This window comes from Nematostella vectensis, chromosome 11, assembly GCF_932526225.1.
Source record: "Nematostella vectensis chromosome 11, jaNemVect1.1, whole genome shotgun sequence".
Taxonomy (NCBI): Eukaryota; Metazoa; Cnidaria; class Anthozoa; order Actiniaria; family Edwardsiidae; genus Nematostella; species Nematostella vectensis.
Genome location: NC_064044.1, coordinates 4944063 through 4967280, shown reverse-complemented (window position 1 = coordinate 4967280; position 23218 = coordinate 4944063). Strand labels below are relative to the sequence as shown.

Genomic DNA, 23218 nt, shown 5'->3' with positions numbered 1-23218 from the left:
TCCCTGTGTCTTCTACGGGTTTCCTGTGGCACTGGCGGGACACCCTGTGGTGGTAGTTCAAAATGGCGGCCGGTGTGTTTTTGTTGTTGTATGTTTTTTATTCATATTTGCAGTTTATCAACGCTCGAGTACAAATTCTTAATTTTGCAAACTTCGAAGACAAAATAATGGGCAGTACTCCGCATTTTGTCATGTTTTATGGCCCTTGGTGAGTTGAATTATCCATGTTTTTGTGTTCTTTATTGTGTTCATCTGGTCACAGAGACATCTGTTTTGATGATCTTTTTTTCTAAATTCTCTTACAACGTACATGGCAGGAAGCAGATACAAAATGGCTATATTTTCTATAGCATATGAAGTTCTAAAATTTCATTTTTTAACATTGAAAAACTTGTGCAAGCAGCCGGCTGTTCTCCTGCAGAGTAGAACTCAGTAGCTTTATTGGGAGCCAATGAAGGCAAAGCACGTCAAATTATATATTTTTTAGACTGAAATCTTATAAGCAATGCTTATAAGCAACATAGGCAACTTATAAGCAATGCTTATAAGCAACTTATAAACAATGCTTATAAGCAATGCTAAGCACTTTTTCTTATTTTTGAGCTAGGTCTTAAAAATACTTTCTTTTTTTTTCAATTCTTGTTATTTTTAAACTTTGTTTTTGTTTATTTATGTAGCTCTGGCATGGAAAAATAATTCATAATCCAAAATACTTTCTGCTACGATTCATAGATAATATATGATTTATTGATTGATAAAATTATTGTATTATTTACCCCATTCTCAAAATCTGTATTTTTGTGATATTTTCTCTTTGAGCACATTAATCCTTTGCTAACATAAGCAAACAACAGTTTGTGTTTGACTGATGCTCTCTATTTTGGTTGTAGGTGTGAGCATTGCAAAAATATGATGCCAGCCTGGGAGGCACTTGGAGAACAGTATTCCAAAGAAAAGAGAGACCTTACTATTGCTAAGGTGCCATTTATGTTTTTTAGTAATGACAATTTGACAAATTCAAAAATTCTGCTTATAGATGTCAGAGAGCAATTGTTAAAATGAATTATAACAATAGTCTTAGCTTGGTTTCGAAAAAATCCTCACTCAGTCACATTTACTACTAACTATTGCAATTTTGTGTATAAATCAACAAATCTTAAGGGCTGTTTGCATAATCCTGATACTTTTGAAATAGGAACCAGCTTACTTTAGCTTTTCCTTGTTGATTGGTTATGCTTTTGTTTGCTTTATAGGTTGATTGTACGTCAGACGTTAATCTTTGTGTCAAGCAAAACATCAGAGCATACCCTACGTAAGTTGTAGAGTCATGATTTCTGTGTTTCAAGCATCTAGTATCATCAGCAATTTAAATCTAAATGAAGGGTAATTTTTATTTCAGTTATACAAAAATCTCAGTTGTATCTTTTGTCTCTTCTTTGTCATTTAGAATGAAATTATATTATGACGGGGATATCAAAAGATATACAGGAAGAAGGAATGCAGAAGATATGAAAGTATTTGTGGACAAAATAGTCCTTAAACCAGAGGTAGGCATGCAGTAGGACAAAGGGATTATTCCTGGATGGATTATGTGGTTGATCACGTTGGCTGTGATTTGCTTACAAAAACAGTGATTAAAACATGATGATGGTGATTAGAATGAAGATGATGTGATAATACTGGATAAAAAACCTAATGGTATTGATGATAATGATGATGATAATGTTATTGAGAATGGTAATCTTTAATATGATGCTACTGCTTGCTTATCATGATGGGAATTGTGGTGATTATATGATGATGAAGGTGATCATGACAAAGTGTTAAGGTCTTGTAAAAGGTAAATTTGACACCACTGTTTGTTTTTGTGTTTTTTTGCAAAACCTGTATCAATAGTTCTTAAACTTTATTTTTGCAAAAAAAATTGTTTCCATAAATCACATTCTAAGACGGCTAAAATGGGCCTTTTTTGTTTTCCTTGACCTGTTGACAGTGAATTCACACCAAATCTTTGACTTTTCTTGCATATTATTTTGAGGCAAGAACTCAAGCTTGTCAGGCGCAACCTGCGATGGGTTTTAAGATATCGCCTTCAAATTTTTGGGATCTGATAGATAATTATGCCATGTCATAAAGTGTGTGAGCAAATTTTCGATTTTCAACTGAAGATCGCTTTTATAGCACTTTTCGTGTCCAAATTTTGCCAGAAATGAGAGTTCCAACTTTGATTTGTGATATTTTGTTGACAGTGTCAAATAACAAAAAGTCCTCACCCCCTTTGGTAGATCATCTATCTGTCATTGAGATGCAATTACGTGCAAGTGCATGTGCAATAACGTGAAGGTTCGTAACGTTCTTTAGTAAACTCCATACTTTTAGATTGAGGCCTCAAAACTTAAACATGGAATTAGCTAATTGCAAAAATAAAACTTGCAGGAGATAATTCAATCTTTTATCTTTTATTTGATATATAGTTTGTACATGTAGTGAAAATTGCGGTGCGACAATATTTTTTTCCGCGGACACGTCGTTTACCTTTACCAAGACCTTAATGTACTTTGAATAGTTTTGTTACAGAATTTTTTATTTTCCAGGGAAAAAGCAAAGATTCTGAAGGACTTTCCACCTCTGAAGCTGGGGTCCATATCCTGACAAAAAACACATTTGACAAGCACATTGAGCTTGGGTTGCACTTTGTGAAATTCTACGCCCCTTGGTTAGTATGAAATGTCGTAATTTTTCCTCAAAATTAGTTCAAGTCAGTATATAACCGTATAAATCTGATTGGTTGAAATAGGGGCAAATTTTGACCTCACGAGTAATTCTTGTACCCAAGATTGGCTGAGAGGGGTGCACAGTCATAGGTATCAAATGGAAAAAGCATAGTATTTGAGGATTCCTTATTTAGAAATCGCCTACTTTTTGTCCGCCAAAGGGTGCGCACGCACTCTGCATGCCCCCTGTATACACGCCTGCTCCATATTTTGTTGTGAGCTACTGTTTGCCCTTCCTGATGAGCGATCAGCTTTAAGCGGTCATGATAGACTGTTAATATTTGTTAACAATGAAAAAGTGATAATGGTATTTTATTGGTATTTGTGATCGACTTTTTTCTTTCTCTTCTTCAGGTGCATCCATTGTATCAAGCTGGCGCCAATTTGGGAAAGACTTGCTGAAGACTTCAAGGACAATGCAGATATAACCATCTCCAAGGTATTACCCAACACAGGGGTGATGGATCCAGTAGGGGGATGCTATCCCAGGGGAGGGTGGGGTTGGGCACCAAATATAAAACATGGTATGTGTTACATTTGTGCATTTTAGCTCCATGTTTCTTCTAAACTTACAGTTCAAAGGGAGGGGGCAGTCATCATGTCCCCCAGATCTGTCACTGGATTTTCAGATGAGCCAGTCCTATACCATGTACAGTTTGCATCAAGATTTGCCTTTTCTACATTTCCAACACATGGGTTATGCTTGAAAACAAAACCCTTGCTTCTGTGCAAAGTGTTGTGTACTGCACATATTGGTAAAAAACAGTTTTAAGCACAGCTTTAAAAGAAATGTGAGGCAGATCATTGGTTGTTTTCTTCTAAAGATTGACTGTACGGCACATGGTTCAAAGTGTTCTCAGCATGGTGTCAATGGCTTCCCAACTCTTAAACTCTTCAAAAATGGACGGGAGGTGAGTGTTTGTAGCCTATTGTTTAAACTTCAGAACATAAGTGTAAGAGCCACGAGTAGTGGACAAAGGGACAGGTGGTTGCTAGGTGACAGAATTATTCAAACGGGTGCTATGAGAATGGTGATAAGCATAGAAAATTTGGTGCTAAGGATCAAATAATGTGGTTTTCCATAAAAAGTATCAGAGTGTTTTAGAACTATAAAAAATGCAAAGACTGAAGCATGCCCCTGATTCGCTAAAAACACAGCGCTGGCTTTGAATAAACAAGCCCCCTAGAAATGTCTCTGGATTTGTCTTGAACCCCTTCCTCTAGCACTACCACATACTGCAACATCAACACATCTTATTGCAGTGGTGTTGTTCTGAGACCAGTGCTCCACCAACTGTGTCAACCAGTCTTTCTAGCACAAATTTATCACAATGTGAGTCGGTAAGTTGAATGTTCAACACAGTGGTTTGTCTCTTGTCCAGGTTGATAGGTACTCGGGCCTGCGCAGCTTAGAGGACCTCAAGAACTATGTAAAGCTCAAGATTGCAGAGCATGGGTTACTAAGTACTGTAACAACAGATAAGAGTGAGACGGCTGAGGAAGTTCCTCCCACAGACATGGACATGGACGCAGCGGATTTGGTAAGAATGAAGAAATTAGCACAAACAATGACACAACCCTTTTCTGAATAACAGCTATTATTTGTTTAACATATTGCAGATAAAGCCGTATCAACTAAACAACCAAAACTTTGATACCACAGTCTCATTAGGAACTACATTCGTCAAGTTCTATGCCCCATGGTTAGTATCACATGAAAATCGACTGGTTTGTAGTTGTCTTATATGCATCTTCAGTAACTTCTATGGAGTTTGCCTATCTATTATTCTTTGGATATATCATGAACAACAGAACCAGGAAATTTGGGAAGGGATTTCTCTGGCTAGTTTTTCACTTTCAACTTAAGAATTGTTTTTCACTTTTAACTTAAGAATTCTTTTTAACTTTGGCCCAAGGAAAACTTGTGTCATAGCTGCCTTTAATGTGGTTTGCTTATGTCTGTTCTCAGGTGTCGCCATTGCAAAATTCTTGCCCCTGTCTGGGACCAGCTTGCCAACAAATGTGCGGAGCAAGTCGCAGGCCCAAAGATTGCCAAGGTGATATTTACATTTGTCTGTCTGTCAAATAGGGTATTCGTTCCAAGATGGACTTAAATTGATTAGGGAAAATTCATTTATTATCCCGAGGGGGAGGCGTGAGGATACTGTGGGGGGGGGGGGGGCTCGAAAAATGTTCAAGGTCTAAAGGGGGGGCATCAAAAGTGTTTGGATTTTAAAAGGGGCGGTCACTGATTCCTTTGGGTGTTGTCTCTTGGCATGTGTAGATTGTGCTACTAAATTTGGGAAAAGTTGCTTGAAAATATGGCCAAAAGTTGCTCTAAAACTGCTAATATATCCCAAAAGTTGCCACCAGAAATTAAAAGAGTTGCTCGCTCTCTACTGTCGTTTGTTCTAGATAAATGCCCAAAACATATTTGTTTGCTTGTTTTCATTTCAACAATTTCATAAAATGTTTTTTTCCAATTATTAAAATATGTTTAATTAATCATTAAAATATAAATACAGGGCTTCTGGAAATACGCGGAAAAAAAACTCAAAATTACGCGGGATTCTTTGCTAAAGTAAGCGCTAAAATACGCGGAAAATCAATCATTACGCGCTAAATTACGCGGGATTTTGCAATACATTTTTCTTTAAAAACCAAAATTTTGCGGGATTCTTTACTGAATTACGCACTAAATTACACGGAATATCAACTGTTACGCCCAAACTACAATTTGTACCGAAATAACTTGAAAAGATTATTTTTTTGCGTGAAAATATCTTAGGCAAGTTTTCATTGGCTCCTAGCCACCAGCCAATTAAAAAAGGTATTTTATTTTTAGTTCTAGGCCTTCGTGGTTAAGCAAAGAACGCCTAATCATTTTATTTTTTTTCGAAATTCAGTTCGAAATATCGCACTCTTACGAAGGATATCCGGATTACGCGGAAAAAGCCAAATTACGCGCTTTCGCACACGCTTCCGTAGCACATGTTGTATTTGACAACGTCGATTGACCGCTCTTTCGTTGCCTGTTTTTCCCATCATTCACGCAGATTTTAGGCTTCCTAGAGATCGATGCACTTGTGGGTTTATGAGAGTTGCCCCAGCATCCCTTGCAAGCTCGATATAAGCGCTGGATATTTAAACCCCCGTTATCATAGCAGCAGAGCAGCAGAAGTTGTAAAGGAAGGCAAAAGTTGCCCTTGGTTGCTGGTCCTTGGAAAAGTTGCTCAAAATGCCAAAAGTTGCCGAGCACAATCTACAAATGCCTAGTTGTCTCTACACTATATAATTGGACGAAGTGTCAAATCAGACCTCTTGGTTTAACTTGTCACGGTTTGGGGGCAGTTTGGTTGGCATGCACAATCCAGGAGTCAAGGATATGTATTAACAGGCCCGTAACCAGGGGGTGCGAACGTGGGGTGCAAACCCCCCCCCCCCCCAACAACGGCTGAAGGTCCACTTGTAGACAAAACTATAAAGCATAAGCTAGATCACTCTGGTATGTAGCCAAATCCGACCATAAACGTCCCGTGGAGAAATGCAAATGCCGAAAAAAACCTTTTTTTTTTTTTTCTGGAGTGGCCAGATTTTTATCAGAGCCCCCCCCCCCCCAAAAAAAAAAAAAAATTAGGTCCACCTTTTCGGATTTCGCACGCCTCCCCCCCCCCCCCCCCCCCAAAGAAAAATAAATCCTGGGTACAGGCCTGTTTAAGCCACGTTTTATCTATTTTTTCTATTTTGTTACTCCTGAAGTCTTAAAGCAAATTGATGACTAAAGTAAAGCTATTTAAGCTCGATAGGGCAGTTTCAACGTAGGATACCGTTTTAAATAACTAAAAAACAACTTTGATATATTCCTCCAACAAACATTGCTCTCTACAGGAAAACTAAACTCCTCCCATTTTTCTCTCTTTTTTTATGTTCTGTGTACCTGTTCGTCTTGCTCGTCCTGTGTTTGTTATTTCTGAAATTATTGTAACTATTATTGTAACTATTATTTAAGCTGAACCCGCCTAGATTAGCCTTTCTATTAGCAGGTTAGCACATAAAAGAAAAATAATGTAATTATGTACAATAAAGTTGAAGTTGAAAGGGGGGGCAACTATTTTTATCCCTCACTTTTATCAAAATCCTCACGCCTCCCCCCCCCCCCCTCACGATAATAAATGAACTTTCCCTTAGGGTGATGTGAGTGTGTGTTTATTTAGTCAAATCACACTAACTGCCTATCATCAAATGCTGCATTCTGATTGGTTCACCTACTGTACTTTTAGGTTAAAAGTTAGTCTATTGGAAGCCAAAAGTGCCAGATTTAAAAGCCAAAAATTTGGAAAATGACCAGAAAAAATTTTTTTTGGCGTACTAATATTGTGATTTCACTAAAACTGTTAGGGGATGCGGTGTTTGCTTGTGGGTGTACACTATTCGTGAATTGAGCAGTCAGAATCTTTTATATCATACAAAGCCGCAATTCTGGCATCTGTATGCAATATATTTGACCTCCCCATTATACTGAATCATGTGAAGCACATTTAATTTTTTTGCATTTTTTTTTCAGGTTGACTGCACAAAAGAAGAATCTCTTTGTCAATCCTTTGGGGTAAGTGTGACAATTTTTAGCCAAAAATATGTCTGCGTAGGAGGCCAGTAAACACAGTGCCCATGCCCTAAACCATTGGAGTTTTGAAAAGCACTGTCTAATACACCATGTGCCAGTGTTGACTAGAAGAGGTATTTTTTAGAGGTGCTATGAGCCAACGTTTTCCATATTATTTAATACTTGTGCCTTATAAACAAAACACTTTTTGTCATTCGATACTTTGTCATACAACGCAATCTGCGTTTCGGTATTTTTTAGGGATAATTTTTGCCTCTGGGGTATTTTTAGGGTAGCATTTTATGGTGTTCAGGTATTTTTAGGGGTAATTGGGTATTTTATTAAATTTCCCGAAGAACATCATTCTGCCCCCCAGTCCTCTCCTCAAATAAATCCTGTTGAACCCTCATTTCCCGTGTTCAGATAAATGGCTACCCTACGCTAATGTTGTTCAAGGATGGTGCACAGAAGAAGGAATATTCCGGTAACCGGGACCTGGACAGTTTATACCGATTCATCATGCAAAACCACGACAAAGATGAGCTATAGGGAGCAACAGGGAGCCCACAGGGAATACAATGAATCTTAGACCCTGCATTGCGTCTGCCGCGTAGAACGGTGGTCCAAAGGGTGACCACTTGGAGTTTGTAGACGGGAACACTGAATCCACAGGGCTCCCATTCCCTGCATGCTGGTTCTAGAACACTTAATACACAGGGAGCCAGCATTATGTATGCCAGTAGAATTCTAGAACAATAATCCGCAGGTATCCCAAGTCGCGTATTTAGAGTAACACTTTTGCCTCACCAGATCGTAGAACAGTAAATGTTGCTTATGAGATTGAAATTTATACAAATAATGATAATATTTTTAATGATAATATAATGATAATAATGATGATGATCTGTCCAATTCAATATAAAACCTATTTGATCGTTATGATGAATGCTATTTGAAATTGTCGTAAATGTTATATATCAGATGCAAAAAAATAATCAAATTTAAAATAGTCGTAATGTTATGTATATCAGACGCAATAAAATAATATAATTAAGCACGGCTGACCATGGGTTATACTTTGAAAATGGTTTTCAAATCTTGCCTTTTATGTTCTTTGTAAAAAAAACACGAACAAAAAAAAACAACTTTAAACTTGATAACTCAATCATATCCTAAGTTGAAAGATACGTTTGATTTTTTTTTCCATTTCTGGTCTTTCAGGAAAACCGTTTTGTAACGCAAACATGTGTGTGTGCAATATGATACTAACAAAGGTGTGGCTCAGTAGAACCACAGGCGCCCCAAGTTTAGTGGTTTACATTTTATATATGGACATAGAAACGTATTAAAAATAAAACAATTAGTAGTGGATTTTGTTGTATAAATAAAGGCTGAAGTCTTGCAAGAAGTCTCTCAATACCTCGAACCCCGGGTTCGAGGTATTGGCGGACCCTCCTCTGAACTCCCAAAACGGCTCAAATGGGGAAGAAGACGACACAGAGACTTTTTGTAACACTTTAGCATTTATTATACACCAAAATCCACTACTAATTATTTTATTTTAATACGTTTCATACGAGAAGACCACTGAACTTGGGGCGCCTGTGCTAGAACTCTTTCAAAGTTTTAGCCAAATAGGTCGTCTTGTGTACTCCACGTATCCTAACATTTGACTTCACGAAGAAGGGTACGAATCAGAAAACAAATGCTATAGAAATGTTAAAAACTTCATTAAAAATAAAACAAACCAAACCGGTCTTGATAATTTGACAGCTCCATCCGAAAACAAGTGATTAAAATGTTAAAACTACATCACGAATAAAGCAAACAAAACCGGTCTTGTTGATCTACGTTCATTCCGGTCTGATATGAAACCTTTCACCAACTCGGAAAATGTTTATCTTTGGCTGGAAAGATAAATATGGAGATTTTTTTTTTCATTATTAAGACTATAAATCACAGCGATGACCGACAACTGGATTGTACCGTCTCTATTTCCCATTCATCCCATTACTTCTCCTACACGTCATACTGGCGTAAAGGTTTAGTTGCAAAGTGGGAAACAACCTTTACGGGGTTCCAGCGCTTGCGTTTCGTTAATGTTTACTCTCCGTTCTGTTGACTGGTGTTCATAAAAAAAGTCTTTGGAAACTAAGAGTATATTTACGTCTTTTGAAAAAATTTGGTCAGAATTCGAAAATGCAGTTTTACTGCCGTTTCAATATTGCTAACTCTTGGCTTCCGTCATTCAAAGTCCTTGTTTTCATTGGCCAGCACCGAAATGGTTTCCCAATCACGGCTCCTCTTCAATGCGCTAACCAATCAAAGAAGCACAGAATGCGATTCTGTTAGTTTGAATGACAGACACCAAAAAGCTATTTAGCCATTGGAAATTATTACTGTATCGCGACCCGCGTTTTCAGAAGTAAAACCATTCTGAGCCAATCAGAGTCTCGCTTTGTGCACTTCCCTGGCTTCCCCCTGGACGAAAACCAGACAGTGTCGCGACAGAAAGCCTGGTAACTGAACTAGGCAAGAGATGGCAAGAATCTGATTGGCTTAGAATAATTTGACTGGCGGAACAGAAAATCCCAAAAGACAAAAACAAATCGATGTTTTGAAAATGCGGCGTCACGTTACAACGGATTCGACAGTAACGAGAGCTCGCGCAACATTGAAAAACGCGGTGATCTTTATTCCTTATCTCCCCAAACCTTTTACCATTTTCTTATGTCATCAATACTGACTGCGGGTGTGTTAATGTTGTTTGATTTATCTCGGCGATTACCCACTTCTTGGCGCAAAGATGCGATAGCTGCCACATGTGATCATCTGCCTAGCGAAAGAGGTAAGTATCCGACACACTTGTAGTAAGTTTTTTTTAAGAATGGCCGGTTTTTATTTCAAAATCCCAATATAACTTTTGAATTTGGTGTCGATAAGTCAATTCAACGTTATCAGATAAAACAAGGATGTTTAATAAAAAGCAGTGCAAAAACTACGACAATCGCGCAAAAACAGTCGTCTGACCAAAACAATGGGTTGATTTTGACACACAATTTTTCTATAATGCCCGCGTTGTTCTGAAAAAAAAATCACAATACTCGAACATACTCAATTTTTAATTAATCTAGAGCAAGAGCTACATTTAAACTAATCAACATCTTTAGAAAAATCACTTTGAAACTTTGTATCTTGATTAAGCTTTTGGATAAAGGAAGCCGGCGATTTTCAGCTATTTGGAGCTATTATTGTCGGCGACGTTTTGTAAAATATATTTAAGTTTATCGGCCCTCCTACACCCTAGTAACGCCCTGGACATACCCTTAGTTACCTTCACTGTATACACAATTTTGAAATTAACGGCGTTTTAGACAAATCAGACACACTTCAAACGTCAATTTTTAGAGATTATTTCTAATTCACACAGATACTCAGGCCATTGCGGTGAAATACCAGACAGTCGTCGACCCAGACTATGTGTAGTCTTTATCGAACGATGATTCTGCCCGTGTTGCTTTTAAGTTGTTGTTGTGTTCTTACTTTAGGTGAGTTTTCGTAGAAACTAAAGCCCGTGTAAACAGCGCAAACATCTGCTAGCTTTACCTACCTGTAGGCTTTGGAGTTTTCCATTCGGCAAGAAAACCTGGATTTCGCTATCCTGACCACCTAGGGCGCGTAACCAGGATTTGCAGGATTTGTCTCAAAGGGGAGGGGGGTGTACGCCGCCTGCCTTATGGAAACGGAGGAGCGGGGCGGGCGATAGTTTAAAAAAAAAAAAAACACCCCAAAAAACAAGGGACATATATTGGCTCCTTTCAAGCAAAGTATTAGACATGCTGTCACAGCACTCAGGGGTAGCTTGGGGAAGGCGCTGGCCAATAACAAAGTTAAGCATCTTATCTTATAAATGCGCTCTTTTCCCTGGAAAATCCTGACTATGCGCGTGTTCTTATTTTTCCTAAACTAGGCCAGGTAATTGACGGAGATGGCTCAGGGTATGCCCCTACGGAATGCGACCTAGCAACTGTCGTCCAAAAAGTGGGTTGCTATAACTCAAGAGTCAGCAATGGAAGTAGAGCTTTTCCAGATCTGCTTCTTAACGAGCGGGACTCGAGTAGCCCTGCAAACGTGTACGGCAACCTGATTGATTGGAACAACTGGCAGTCATCGGTTAACGGGTGAGAGGGCTCAAACAAAACCATTAAACTTATTGACCACTATTCAGAGTCGTATCAGGCCACGATCACTCCCCTACTGGTCATTTCCTGGGGGTGGGTGACGGGGGGTGGGGGGAGTGTATAAGTCCCAGTGCACCACACCCTGTTACGGCCCTGCTATTCCGTAAATTATCACAATTTTATTTTCGAGTCACTTTGATTTTATTTTTTATTTTTTTTCCAAATATTTGCGAAGTGACGCGAAAATGAAGTGTTGCGAAAGTGATGAAAATGTAGTGAGTACACACAAAACCTTTGGGCGCAATATATAAGGCTTTATGAACTCCCCTTGTTCATTTAGCATTTAGTACTCTATTCATCATTTTATCATCTCAGGAGGAAAAAGACCACATTATTATCATCATCATTTTTATTCTTTTTATTATCATCATTATTATAATCATCAACACTTTTATTATTATGTACTTTAGTTTGGTGTGCCGCTGTGCTGAGTTGGCCAAAGCTCGTGGCTACACTCGTATTGCCGTGGAGTTCTACGGAGAATGTTGGGCTGGACAACAAAGCAGCCAGGCTTTGCAATCCTCATCCAATTGCACCATGGGATTGGAGACGAGCAACCAAGCTTGTGATGAAGATGACTACAGCCACGCGTGTGTGGGCGAAGCTAATACAGTGTACGCATACACAGTGTTGTAAAGCTATTACAGTGTACGAATACACAGTGTTGTAAAGCTAATACAGTGTACGCATACACAGTGTTGTAAAGAAGTTTCTTTCCGGTTAAACAATTCCCTTTAATATTTCTCTTGCGCTTGCACGCCTCCCAGGCGCGTACCCAGGATCGGCTGAGGTGGGGAGGGGGGTGCGCAGTCATAAGGACAAAAGCTCCCTCCCTTACCTTACGCACGTCAATTATGTTGGTTATGAAGGTATTTTCTAGGGGTATTTTTCGAATTTCCAGCGAGCATCCCTTTCACTTTTACCCTGAACCCCCCCCCCCCCCTCCCCCCCTTACCCCTCCTAAACGGGCAACCCAGATCCCCATCTTTCCTAGTAGTTTTTTTTTCTAATACGGCCGCGCAAAGTAAGGGCCGCTTCCGTTAGGAGCAAAATATATTTTTTACCTTTCGTAGCCCGTCTTTCGGAATTTTTAAGCCACTAAGCATCGCGCCGGCCATAGCAAACGGGAACTATATGTTTTAATTTCTCGGGTAAAACATATTCTAAATCCACAAAGCAACCTCGGTCATAACTCGAAACCTTTGCAAGTTAACAATACCTGCGGTATAAAGGCGCGCGCCTGGTCCAAGGTCCAAATAGACTTCGTCGTGTGCAGTAGAGCGCAGAGCTCAAATCAATGAAAAGATATAAATTAATCTCCCCCCCCCCCCCCCCCCCAAAAAAAAAAAAAAAAAAATTGCGGTTTGCGCACGAGGTTTGATGGGTAGAATTCAAGATGGCGGGAACCCGAGAGTATTGGCTCGGCTCGAATTTGATAGAACGACCTGTCAATTTCCCGGTGTTTTACCAATTGTGCATATTCCAGCAGCAATGGCTCCAAGCTTGCAGATTTAAGCGTTTAACATGTAAGTAGAGTTTTGTGGTTTGTTGTTGTCAAATAGATAGCCAAATAACTTGAGAACAGAACGTTGTTCTGTTTTGATTTTTCATCCATTGCGGTTTGTTTTATGCGCTTGTAGGGGTTGGAAGATGGGACAGAATGTTCGTTATCCTGCACACCGACCAGATAGCACGACTGTTGCTCGATGCTTTGCTTGAGCATCGGTTTGAAGACGCAGCGATCTGTGTGATTAGTTTGTGTGGTCGAGGCAAAGTTGTCCCAGAGTTATTATGGAGAGTACGTAAACTTACAAACAACTGCAAATTGCAGTACAATATCTTATATGCTTTCTGGCCCAGGAAAATTTCATAATTTAACCATTTCATAAACACGTGTAAAGGATAAAGCGGGGTGGGTAAGCTCAAAAGACAGACAGACAGAAAGCAGACACACACATACACAGATAGACACACAGACTAAGGGGAAAGAGTTGAAAGAGACAGATACAAATTAAATAAAAATTAAAAAAGCTACATAAATTAGTGTCCTTTGATTCCAAAAGAGAAAAAATAGATGTGTGTAAGTTGTCATTCCTTCTGGACTCTTTTAATAGCAAAGCTTGTTAACAAGAAGCAAAACAATAGAATCAAGTTAGAAATGATGTCTAAAACATAGCCACTGTAAAGACAACTGAATTGCCAATCTCCTCTTTGAAGAGGGCAGATAACAAATGGATATTGAAAAGGTTTTGAAACAAAAATATTTTGGTATGTATGCTCTAGAATAGATTCATTTCAAATTAATGCTGTATTTTAGTATTATTTTTAATATCATTTTTGTTGGTGTTTAGAAAACTAATTACAATCAGTTTGTTGTTACCAACTTTGTGTTTACAAAACATTCTTTTCAACTTAGAAATGATCAATACGAATCTATGGCCCAGTTTTCTTTACAGAGCTCTGCTCTCAACAATGTATAACATGAATGACATCGACCTGGTATGCCTCTTTTATAATATCATTTGTGATTATGCACTTTTCTCTGAGTTCTTAGTGTATAACTCTTTTTTACTTCCAGACTGGAACAGAAGTTCTCAAATCTATTCCTGGAAACCCCCTACGTGTCGTCCAGTTCTACAAATACCTCTTTCCAATCTGCACTCCCTACCAACGAGAGATGTTACTAGACTTGGGGTTTTTCCTCATTCATTCAAACAATGACCTTACTGAGGCTTATGAACTACTTAAAGATAAGGCAAGCTCTGAGCCATTCAGTAAAGACAAACTTGTTCATGGATACCTTGGATTATTTGAGTACATCTTTTGGAAGCGTAAGAATATGCAACTTGAGGATCATAGCAGCTTACAAGGCCTGCTCGATAGTGTGGAAGAGGGTGCAGGATCAATGCACAATTCTATGTTGCTCAAGGAACTGGTCTTTTATAGCAGAAAAGCAATGGCATATTTTCATGGGCTTGTTGACTGTGACGGAATCTGGGACTTGTTTTTAACCAGACATGCAGAATTGTTGGTTTTTCATGGCCAGAATGAAGATGCTATAAAAATGCTGACAAGATACAGAGACAAAAATCCAGAAAATCCAAATACTCACAGGTACAGTAAGTAGGAAGCCTGAATATTTGTTGGAAAACAGAAAATCTAAATACTCATAAGTAAATGTGGGAGATGCATTCTGTATATAAGGGGATTCTTCTGGTATTATTAGGGATATTATGATTGTTTCAGAGGAAAGTTAACAAATCAATAGGTGACTTGCAGATCACATGACTTTTTGGTTGGCAAACTTCACAGTTTCACAGATTATTTTTGCCAGTATTTTTTATAGTATTACAATTCATAAAATCGAGTAGGCAAGGGAGTCCAGAGAAGCCATAGGCTTATAAAAGAAGGACTCCCTTCTAACATATATATAAATAAATATTACTAAACTAGATTACATGACTGTCAGGCAAAAAAAGATATAACTATATTAAGATAAAAAGAAACAACAACAGGGCAACACAACACAACATACAACAGCCAGAAAGTTGCTTTGTCAGAAAGGCTTATTTTCATTGAAATACTTATTTTATTTGCCCTTTGGCATGAGGCCACAACCTTATGGTGTGTGTCTGCAATAAAAAGTCTAGTGATTTTTTACATTTCTTATTTAGATCATTTCATTGTTTCTTTATTTAGATTCTTGATTTCTTATTTAGCTTATTATATCTAAACAAAGCACATCAAATTCTAAATGCTTATTCTAGTGCTGAGAATAGCAAATAAAACTATTTTGAATTCATTATTGAACAAGCATTACATCTATGAGTGATGTGTATTTTTATTTCTGTGACATATTTCTACCAGGTATTTGTACCACTTTTTAAAGGGGGATATAAGGCCAAGACCACAGTTGATCAGTGTGTTAGAAGGCCTTTTACATGTCGACCCCACCTCAGAATTAGCCGAGGAGTATTGCAAGCTACTGAGTGGGTATGAAAGTAAGTACTGTACACAAGGTTACAGACTTATTATGACTATTATAGGGCCGTACCAGGGGGTGGGGCACTGGGGGCATGTGCTTCCCCAAAAATATTTTCAAACATAATAAGGAAATGACCAGTAGGGGCGTGGCTGTGCCCCCAATATATTCTCAATGTTTCTGTATTTTGCCCCCCCCCCAATCTTACAAGTTATAATAATAATAATAATAATAATAATAATAATAATAATTATTATTATTATTATTATTATTATTATTATTATTATTATTATTATTATTATTATTATTATTATTATTATTATTATATGTTTGGTCATATCTTCAAGTCCCAGTAGCTGTTTGCTTGAATTCTTTTTTATATTATTGAAATCTTCTCAAGCCTGGTGTAAGCCAAATCCATTTTCCTCATCTTTTTATTATTCTTTGTATTTTAGAAGAGCAAACATCCATCAGGAAGTCACTTGTCACTCTGTTCCACAAGTTAGACCACTTTGACAGTCGAAAATGTCTTAACACTTGGTCGGCATTATCAGACAATCTGGATGCAGCACACCAGTTGTTTGACCAGGATACCTGGTCAGAGTTGGTGTTAAAAGGTCTCTGGGAAGAGCGCACAGATTGGTGGCCAGAGTACCACTTCTCTAAAGCAGAGCTGGAGTGTACAGATTTCCAGTCTGAATGGAGTTTGTTATTTAGCAAGTATCGTGTTGCTAGAAGATTTCTGGAGAAAGGTAAGATAGTAATCAACTTGACATAGGCTTACTCTGTGACAAATGAAACAAATGCAAAGAAAACTAACCAATTAACATACAAGGACCTACGTTTTGATTGACACTATTTTTGTAACAAGGAGGATTATGTCGTGCTCTGAAGTGCACTTTTATGCACATGCTTTTAGGTGTGCTTTAAAATACTTAAACACGAACGCACACTATAAAAGGGACTTGCCTAAGGCAAGCTGTCATTTATCATTTGACATCACTGAGTGCAGAGGTCCGTGTGAGAGCCCAAAAGACTACAATAGAGTTTTAGAGTGGCCGAAAACACACTATAGAAGCAAACATAGCTTTATCAACAGCTGTTTCTTGAAACAGAACGAAAAATAGCAAGGAATAGATAGGTTTCGAAGCGATGAATATTTCACATTCGTTGTTTGTACCCACGCGCACAATAATGACGCCATTTCAAAACAGCGAGCGTGCGCTGTTTTTAAATTTTATTTTTCAATTCAAACTATCGCCCGCTGTGTTTGATTTCTCAAGAACAATTTTTGCTCTTGTTTTTGTAGAGAATGGACTCCAAAAACTTTCCCAAATATTCCTTATACAATAGCTCTTTAACACTCTTTTGTACATAAAAGTTGTCGTAGTTTGTCGTACAGCTTTACTTTTAGCATGTTTTCTCCCGGCGGTTTACAGAGGTCTGCACTTAATAAAGTCTAGTTTTTTATTTCAAGCTACTTGACTCTAGTGAAATTTGTGTCAATCAGATAGTACATTCTCTCATTCTCTTTAGTTTTCTTTTGTTTTCTTAACAAAATAGAGTTTCCAAGAGAGCCATACAACATAAGACCAAGACTAGCTTACCTGACTAACACTTAAAGGGGCAGACGTTTTTTTTTAAACTCTAATTTGCTTTCTGTTCCATGTATTCAAGATAACTACTTTGTGAAGAGAATGAGGAAACTTGTCAAGAAACAAAGAAAATCACTTTGCATGAGTTCAGACTCATCAGTCATTTCATCATTATCAACATCAGATAGATCAAGAAAAAGACGGCATGAGGATGATGAAGACAGATAAATACAATACCCATGTTTGATATCCTCTCCACTTGTCATGTCATACATCATCAAAATTGTCATGTTACAAATGTGTCTTGATGGTTGCCAATAATTGCATTCTCATTGTATTTTTGCCTTGTCATTAAAACACTTTCAATGATGCCTTTAAAAATTAAACAAACATGAATAAAGAATGAGAACTTTTCATGGCTAGTGAAAGTGTTTATTATAATTTTACAGAGGCTTATTATAAAAACTTACAGATGTCTGGGAAAAAGACTTATTAAAAAGTATAATGCAAGGGTGGTAAGTCTAAGTTACTTAGTTACTACCAGTTTTCAAAATTCTGGAAACTCTTGTCAACCATTTCCAGCTACTAAAACTGCTTTCTGCATGGATACCATAATTTAAATAGAATCACACTGGGTGTTTTTTTATTGATCAGCTCCTTAAGAATTGGCATGATTGGAAACCATTTCTATCAGTGTTAGCCAATAAATCCACTTCCAGAATTTGAAATGACAGAAGCCAGAATAAATTTTTAGCTGTTAGAAGATTTTGCTGAATATTGAAAACTGCAGGAATTTCATGTGTTAGAAAAAACAAAAATGACAGGTAATAAAATTAACCTTATTTATAAACTGCTTGTTAAATATTCTCTTTCATTGGTTTATTCGATTTTAACTTGATGACCTAGCTTAGTCCAAGTTATTTTACCCAGCATTCTTATCAGGCTACCTGTCATTGGTAAGTGTTCTGAGCTTGCTCTCCCAAGCCTCTTTTGTCTCATACATAGCCAACTGTCAGGGTTTAGGCTGTTTATTCCCTTCTGATGTAGCCTGGTCTATTAGACACTTCTATTAGACCATTTAATGTCCATTTATGATCTTGAGTTATTATTCATGATTCTAACCTGAATTACACACAATCTAACCAAAGCAATTTCAGATCCACACACAAACCCATGATGTTAAGATGTAACCTTTCCATGGGTTTCATGTTCCATATATTCCTTTTTTTTACAGGACTAAAGTACCTCCCATCAAGCCAGCTTGTTTTTTTCCATGTACTATAGAGAGCTCTTCCACTTAACTCTGCTCCCCTCTCCTACTGCAACTGAAATTGAAGAAACAGTTCAAAATTTCATTAAGGTGCAACATGATAGTTTGGTTTGGTGAAGTAAATAAGGCAAATAAAGGTACAAGAAACACGCTATTAGTCTGACATGAACTACCCTGGTCCCAGAGCCTTAAATGTTTTCCCTTAAACGTCTCTATTTATTGTCCAGTGAAGCTCAGTGCTGTGGGGCCTCGTTGGCTACTCAATAGAGAGATGTTCGAACTTAGTGTACTGGCCAACCAGTGAGGGAAAGAATTTTTACAGTGTAAAACAGAGCATGATGGAATCTCCTAGTGAAGTATGAGTCACTCAAAATAGTGATCCTTGCATGCTTGCTGGCGGTGGCCTCAGTAGTGCATGCTGCACTAAAGAGTAGAAGGTTTTGTTAAAACTGCAGTGGAAAATATGCCCATACCTATTTTCCCTTCCTTTTCTAGTTTGCTAAGGTGATGATTCACATTCTGTTCAGCAGCTTTGCGCAACAGGAATGAAATATCCTAAAAACAAGAGGCAACCAGCTAGAGCTTAGACAATTACTCAAAATCTAACAAAAACTTTCAATACTTACTGTACTGCTCTATAAACAATTAATAAAATAACTGACAGTGCAAATGGTATATTGCAGTACTTACAGTAGGCTAGGTGTTACTACTATTACTACTTATTATTAGAAATAAGGCCATGAATAATCTCTGACAATGCAAGAATCTCAATAATACATTCTTAACTTAACTTTCATTTGCCAATTCTTACTTTCTGTTTGCACTGACAACACATTTTTCAGAGACTAAGCACAATTATCCTGTCCAGCATATCTATACTTACCGTATAAATGTTCTTCACTAGGTCCATTGAGGACATCGGTACCCCGTTATTATTCATTAAAGCCTCTAAGATCTGTATATTAGAAAAAACAGTGGTTCAGAATAGTTAATTATTCTTTTCAAGATCCTATTACATGTGTATTAGGGTTAAAAGCTGGGATGCTGTCGACAGGGAACTGGATCAAAGACGTTTGACAGTGTGCACATGGGGTCAAACCCTTAAAGATGCGAGAAAGCACTAAAACATATCCTGACAACCTTGCAATGTTGTCAGAAAAAAAAAATGTGTGGGTAAATCACCCTATTCAGTGCAATATACCTGGAGCTCTCTCATGTTTCTGTGGTTGATATATTCCTTGATCTTTTCTATTGGGTTTGGGATAACAGGTCCATGGCCGGGGTAGATAACTTTAGGCTTAAGATTGAGCAGTGCGTCCAAGGACTTCATATAATCATAGAGATCTTCAAATACCTGTGGATAAGACATTGGTGAGTGTGGCATCCAATACATTATTGCTTAGAGACTGACATCCCCCCCCAACTTTTACCAGAAAGGAAGCACATCCCCTCCACCCCCCCCCCCCCCCCCGCCCCGCCTTTCACCAAAAAGGAAGCATTTGACCCTCTTCCACCCCCTAATTTTTATCATGCCTTTTCTCCTCTCCCCCCCCCCCCTCCCTTGTGGTATATCCAAGATCCAGGATCTGACCCCTTCCCCCTAATCACGTACACAGGGGTGTGCACTTGTATTCCCCCTTGGCAGTCAAAAAGTGGGTTATTTCTTATTAAGAAATCTTTTTCCATATGAAATATGTGCTTTTTCCATATGAAACCTATGACTGCGCACCCCCCCTTAGCCAATCCTGGGAATGTGTTTGAATCATATGCCTTTGTGTTCACTCTAGGCCCTTGGTTCCCAAGGATGACTATCATACCGTTGTTCCTTCTCCCAAAATACAGTCCCCAGAAAAGACAACTTCCTCTTCTTCTAAATACAAAGCAATATGGTCAGTAGTATGGCCGGGTGTGTGTAAGCATCGTAGTGTTGCGCCCTCTGTCCTCATCACATGGCCATCGGGTATAAAGGTGTAGCCAGCAGCATGGTCTTTTATATTTTCATTGAAGCCAGCTCTTGGAAACTTGGAAATGATCATGTTTTTACCTGTAGAAAAATGAACAGATCTTAATGAGGCCTTGATCCTTAATCTTTCCCAGAAAAATGGAGTTTTATATTATATTTTGTGTCAGGTACAAAGGTGTTTTTTGACTGTGATCATTTAGAATGGATACAATTCTCTAGGGTTTTAACAAGTAAATGTGAATAAATTTTAGAATTTGGCACTCCAAGTAGGAATGTTTTTGGCAACCCAACAATTTTTTAAAATCTCATTTTTAATGATAACCGGAAGGGGGTTATCATTCAGAATGGTACCCCGAAGGAAGTTATCATTCAAAATAATGTCGCGAAGGAAGTTATCATTCTGTTAATTGAGGCAACATTCGTTTTAAAAATGTTCTTTTTCGTGTTTTTTTTTTCCTGGATCCGTGCCTGCAGATTGCAGCAGCCACTGTTATAGAGTCTCAAACAACTGTGAAATCCTACCATCCTCTCCAAGTGCATGGAGAACGTCGGGTATGCCTCCGACATGGTCATGATGCCAATGTGTTATGAAGATCTCTTGTATGCTAATACTGTATGCTGATAGTATCTCCTTCAAATTGGTGATGTATTCAGTGACTCCTTTGTCTCCAGTATCAACTAGAATCCGCCTGAAATATAATATAAGCCATAAGGAGGCAAGCTCTGATCAAGAAAAACATCACTTAAACATCATTCTGTGCATTTCATGAAACAGCAAGCTTCCACTCTTTGCACATCTCATTTTTTTAAAGGAAAAATGACATGGTAGTCTCTCTCATAGCCATTCTGGACCTTCATGATGAGTTTAGAACCTCTGAGGTAGGACCTTTCCATTTGTGTGCCATCCTTTTTGCCTTGTCTTATTCTATCTTAGAATGAAGAGTAATGCAATAGTCATTTTTCTTTAAAAAAACCCACCCCTATGGACCTGATAATAATAATAATAATAATGCTCGTTTATTTCAACCGTTTGCAGTTCTTTTACAACTGAATTACCGGTAGGGTCAGCTAACTACAAAATACATTACACCATACATAATTCATAATAACATTAAATCCCCAGCATATTGCGCTGAGACGAATTTGGAAAAACGGTCCGTGCGACCCGGAACCACACTATGTGAGCGCTTAGATCTTAGGGAGTATGGCGAGTTGGAGGATATAAGTCTGCTTGACACTAGGGTATAAATACCCTGAGGAAGTGTGGGGTTAATGGGAGCTTAGATTAGAGCACTTTTGAACCAGAATCTGTCCCAAGGGTGTGGCAGTATTGACTGCTAATTACACTAGAATAGACTTCCCTGAGACAATATGCTTAATTTAATTTTGAATAAGTTAAATGTGTCTACTATGTCTTTTAGCCACCGAGGAGGGGTGGGGACAAATAAAAATTGGAAAAAGCATTCCACCATCTTGGAAAATGCATAAGCTATTACAAAAGAAATTACCATGTTTTACAGAATATACTTGAATATTATGGTTCAACAATACAAAAATGTCAGAGATATAAATAGGCTACATAGCTGTCGTCCCAACATGGACATAAATCTTGTGAAAACAGGTGAAATACACTAAATATGTGTTATTTAATCCTTCCACGGGACCATGGGATTCGCAACCGTCAACCAAATTTAGACAGAAATCCTGTGAAATTGGGCGAAGTACGGTAAATATTTGAAAAAAGCCAATGCAGAGAATGTATGAAGATTCTCACATAAACTGGGCTTTGGATGACATCCAAACTGTTGTGACACCTGTCTAATGCGGGTGAGTTGACAGCTATGGGTTAGCCGGTTAGGAGGGTTTCAAATGATTTGTGCATAATGCACTAGTCAATTGAAACCCCCACATCCATGGTCCCCGGGGAAGGGTGGGGTATAGACTTTGACGCTGTACTAAACAGAGAAAAGCCCCCACCCCCTTGTGACAACACTGCGGTAAAATGCCCCTACCCCTCGAAATACAAACTATAGGCAACTACCTGACATTTAAAGTCAAGTCATCTGAAATAAGCCTTTATCTTTCAAAGCCAGTACACTTCAGCAAGTACATTACCAATAACTATGAAGATAACAGTTAATAAAAAAATGGAAAAATAAATAATTTTCATCTGGCGTTGGTTATATCATTGATATTGGTTTTCGCACATTTTGCAGTGCAGCTTGCCACATGCTGATACATGGAAATGATGACTTGACTTTTGCAAAAAACATTTGTGACGCTTTTCACTTGTCCCCAAGACTCTAGGGTGGGGACAATTCTTAGAGTCCAAAACAGTCAATTAACCCACCCCCTCACTACAGATTCTCGTTCAAAAGTGCTCTAAGCCCCCACGTTATCCCCACACTTCCCCGGGACCATGGGGGTGGGGGTTTCAAATGACAATTGCATCAAGCTAACTGGTCATAACTTTTCTTTACCTTTTTCCCGTTCCAATAATGTATGTATTAGTACCCAGCAAGGTAAAAGGCCCAGGGTTGCATCCTAGCAATCTGATTACCCTGGGTGAAAGCTGTTCTATGTGAGGGATGGGAGTCAGATTGCTTGCTGCGCCAGACAGCTTTGCCGCGGCGGCCGCCATCTTGTTTCCCATCGTCAACACTGGGGTTCCTGTGGGACCATGGTACACTGGGTCTAGAACTTTTTGAAACTTTTTTTTCTGTTACTTTCAATATTCTATTTCCAGCGGAGAATTCTCCAACAACTTACGAATTACTTTGCCTCCTCCTT

At 38.4% G+C, this 23218-nt stretch overlaps 3 protein-coding genes across 4 annotated transcripts; 2 read left to right on the top strand and 1 right to left on the bottom strand.

Moving 5' to 3' along the window:
* Positions 1-14: 14 nt before the first annotated feature.
* On the top strand, positions 15-9129 carry LOC5505928 (thioredoxin domain-containing protein 5). The gene is made up of 12 exons (XM_001626640.3): positions 15-208; positions 891-978; positions 1254-1312; positions 1448-1547; positions 2595-2716; positions 3129-3213; positions 3599-3685; positions 4157-4315; positions 4395-4477; positions 4744-4831; positions 7339-7380; positions 7801-9129. Exons 1-12 carry the CDS (start codon positions 63-65, stop codon positions 7924-7926), a joined length of 1185 nt encoding a protein of 394 aa, XP_001626690.3. The 5' UTR covers positions 15-62; the 3' UTR covers positions 7927-9129.
* A 949-nt stretch (positions 9130-10078) lies between these two features.
* LOC5505946 (TATA box-binding protein-associated factor RNA polymerase I subunit A) lies at positions 10079-17609 on the top strand. 2 transcript variants are annotated; one of them, XM_048733980.1, is made up of 9 exons: positions 10079-10225; positions 10808-10925; positions 11348-11558; positions 12029-12232; positions 13259-13416; positions 14197-14732; positions 15486-15619; positions 16056-16352; positions 17278-17609. In XM_048733980.1, exons 4-9 carry the CDS (start codon positions 12187-12189, stop codon positions 17421-17423), a joined length of 1317 nt encoding a protein of 438 aa, XP_048589937.1. In that variant the 5' UTR covers positions 10079-10225; positions 10808-10925; positions 11348-11558; positions 12029-12186; the 3' UTR covers positions 17424-17609. The 2 variants fall into 2 exon arrangements, with proteins under 2 accessions (XP_048589937.1, XP_048589936.1); XM_048733979.1 differs by lacking the exons at positions 10079-10225; positions 10808-10925; positions 11348-11558; positions 12029-12232 and adding an exon at positions 12981-13144.
* Positions 17606-23202, bottom strand: LOC5505948 (endoribonuclease LACTB2). Its single transcript, XM_048733981.1, has 7 exons — positions 22909-23202; positions 20951-21117; positions 20283-20509; positions 19667-19819; positions 19349-19420; positions 18939-19020; positions 17606-18520 (listed from the first exon to the last, which is right to left on the bottom strand). The coding sequence occupies exons 1-7, from the start codon at positions 23079-23081 to the stop codon at positions 18474-18476; spliced, it is 921 nt and encodes a 306-aa protein (XP_048589938.1). The 5' UTR covers positions 23082-23202; the 3' UTR covers positions 17606-18473.
* Positions 23203-23218: the final 16 nt, after the last annotated feature.

Excerpts from the sequence above, each read along its gene's own strand:
- LOC5505928 (XM_001626640.3), top strand. The coding sequence starts at position 63 with ATGGCGGCCGGTGTGTTTTTGTTGTTGTATGTTTTTTATTCATATTTG. Across the intron at positions 979-1,253 it reads GAGACCTTACTATTGCTAAG|GTTGATTGTACGTCAGACGT; the intron begins GTGCCATTTATG and ends TTTGCTTTATAG. Across the intron at positions 4,832-7,338 it reads CAGGCCCAAAGATTGCCAAG|GTTGACTGCACAAAAGAAGA; the intron begins GTGATATTTACA and ends TTTTTTTTTCAG.
- LOC5505946 (XM_048733979.1), top strand. The coding sequence starts at position 13,015 with ATGGCGGGAACCCGAGAGTATTGGCTCGGCTCGAATTTGATAGAACGA. Across the intron at positions 13,417-14,196 it reads TCCCAGAGTTATTATGGAGA|ACTGGAACAGAAGTTCTCAA; the intron begins GTACGTAAACTT and ends TTTTACTTCCAG. Across the intron at positions 14,733-15,485 it reads GAAAATCCAAATACTCACAG|GTATTTGTACCACTTTTTAA; the intron begins GTACAGTAAGTA and ends TATTTCTACCAG.
- LOC5505948 (XM_048733981.1), bottom strand. The coding sequence starts at position 23,081 with ATGGGAAACAAGATGGCGGCCGCCGCGGCAAAGCTGTCTGGCGCAGCA. Across the intron at positions 20,510-20,950 it reads CCATGCACTTGGAGAGGATG|GTAAAAACATGATCATTTCC; the intron begins GTAGGATTTCAC and ends ATTTTTCTACAG. Across the intron at positions 18,521-18,938 it reads AGAAAAGGAAGGGAAAATAG|TTGCAGTAGGAGAGGGGAGC; the intron begins GTATGGGCATAT and ends CTTCAATTTCAG.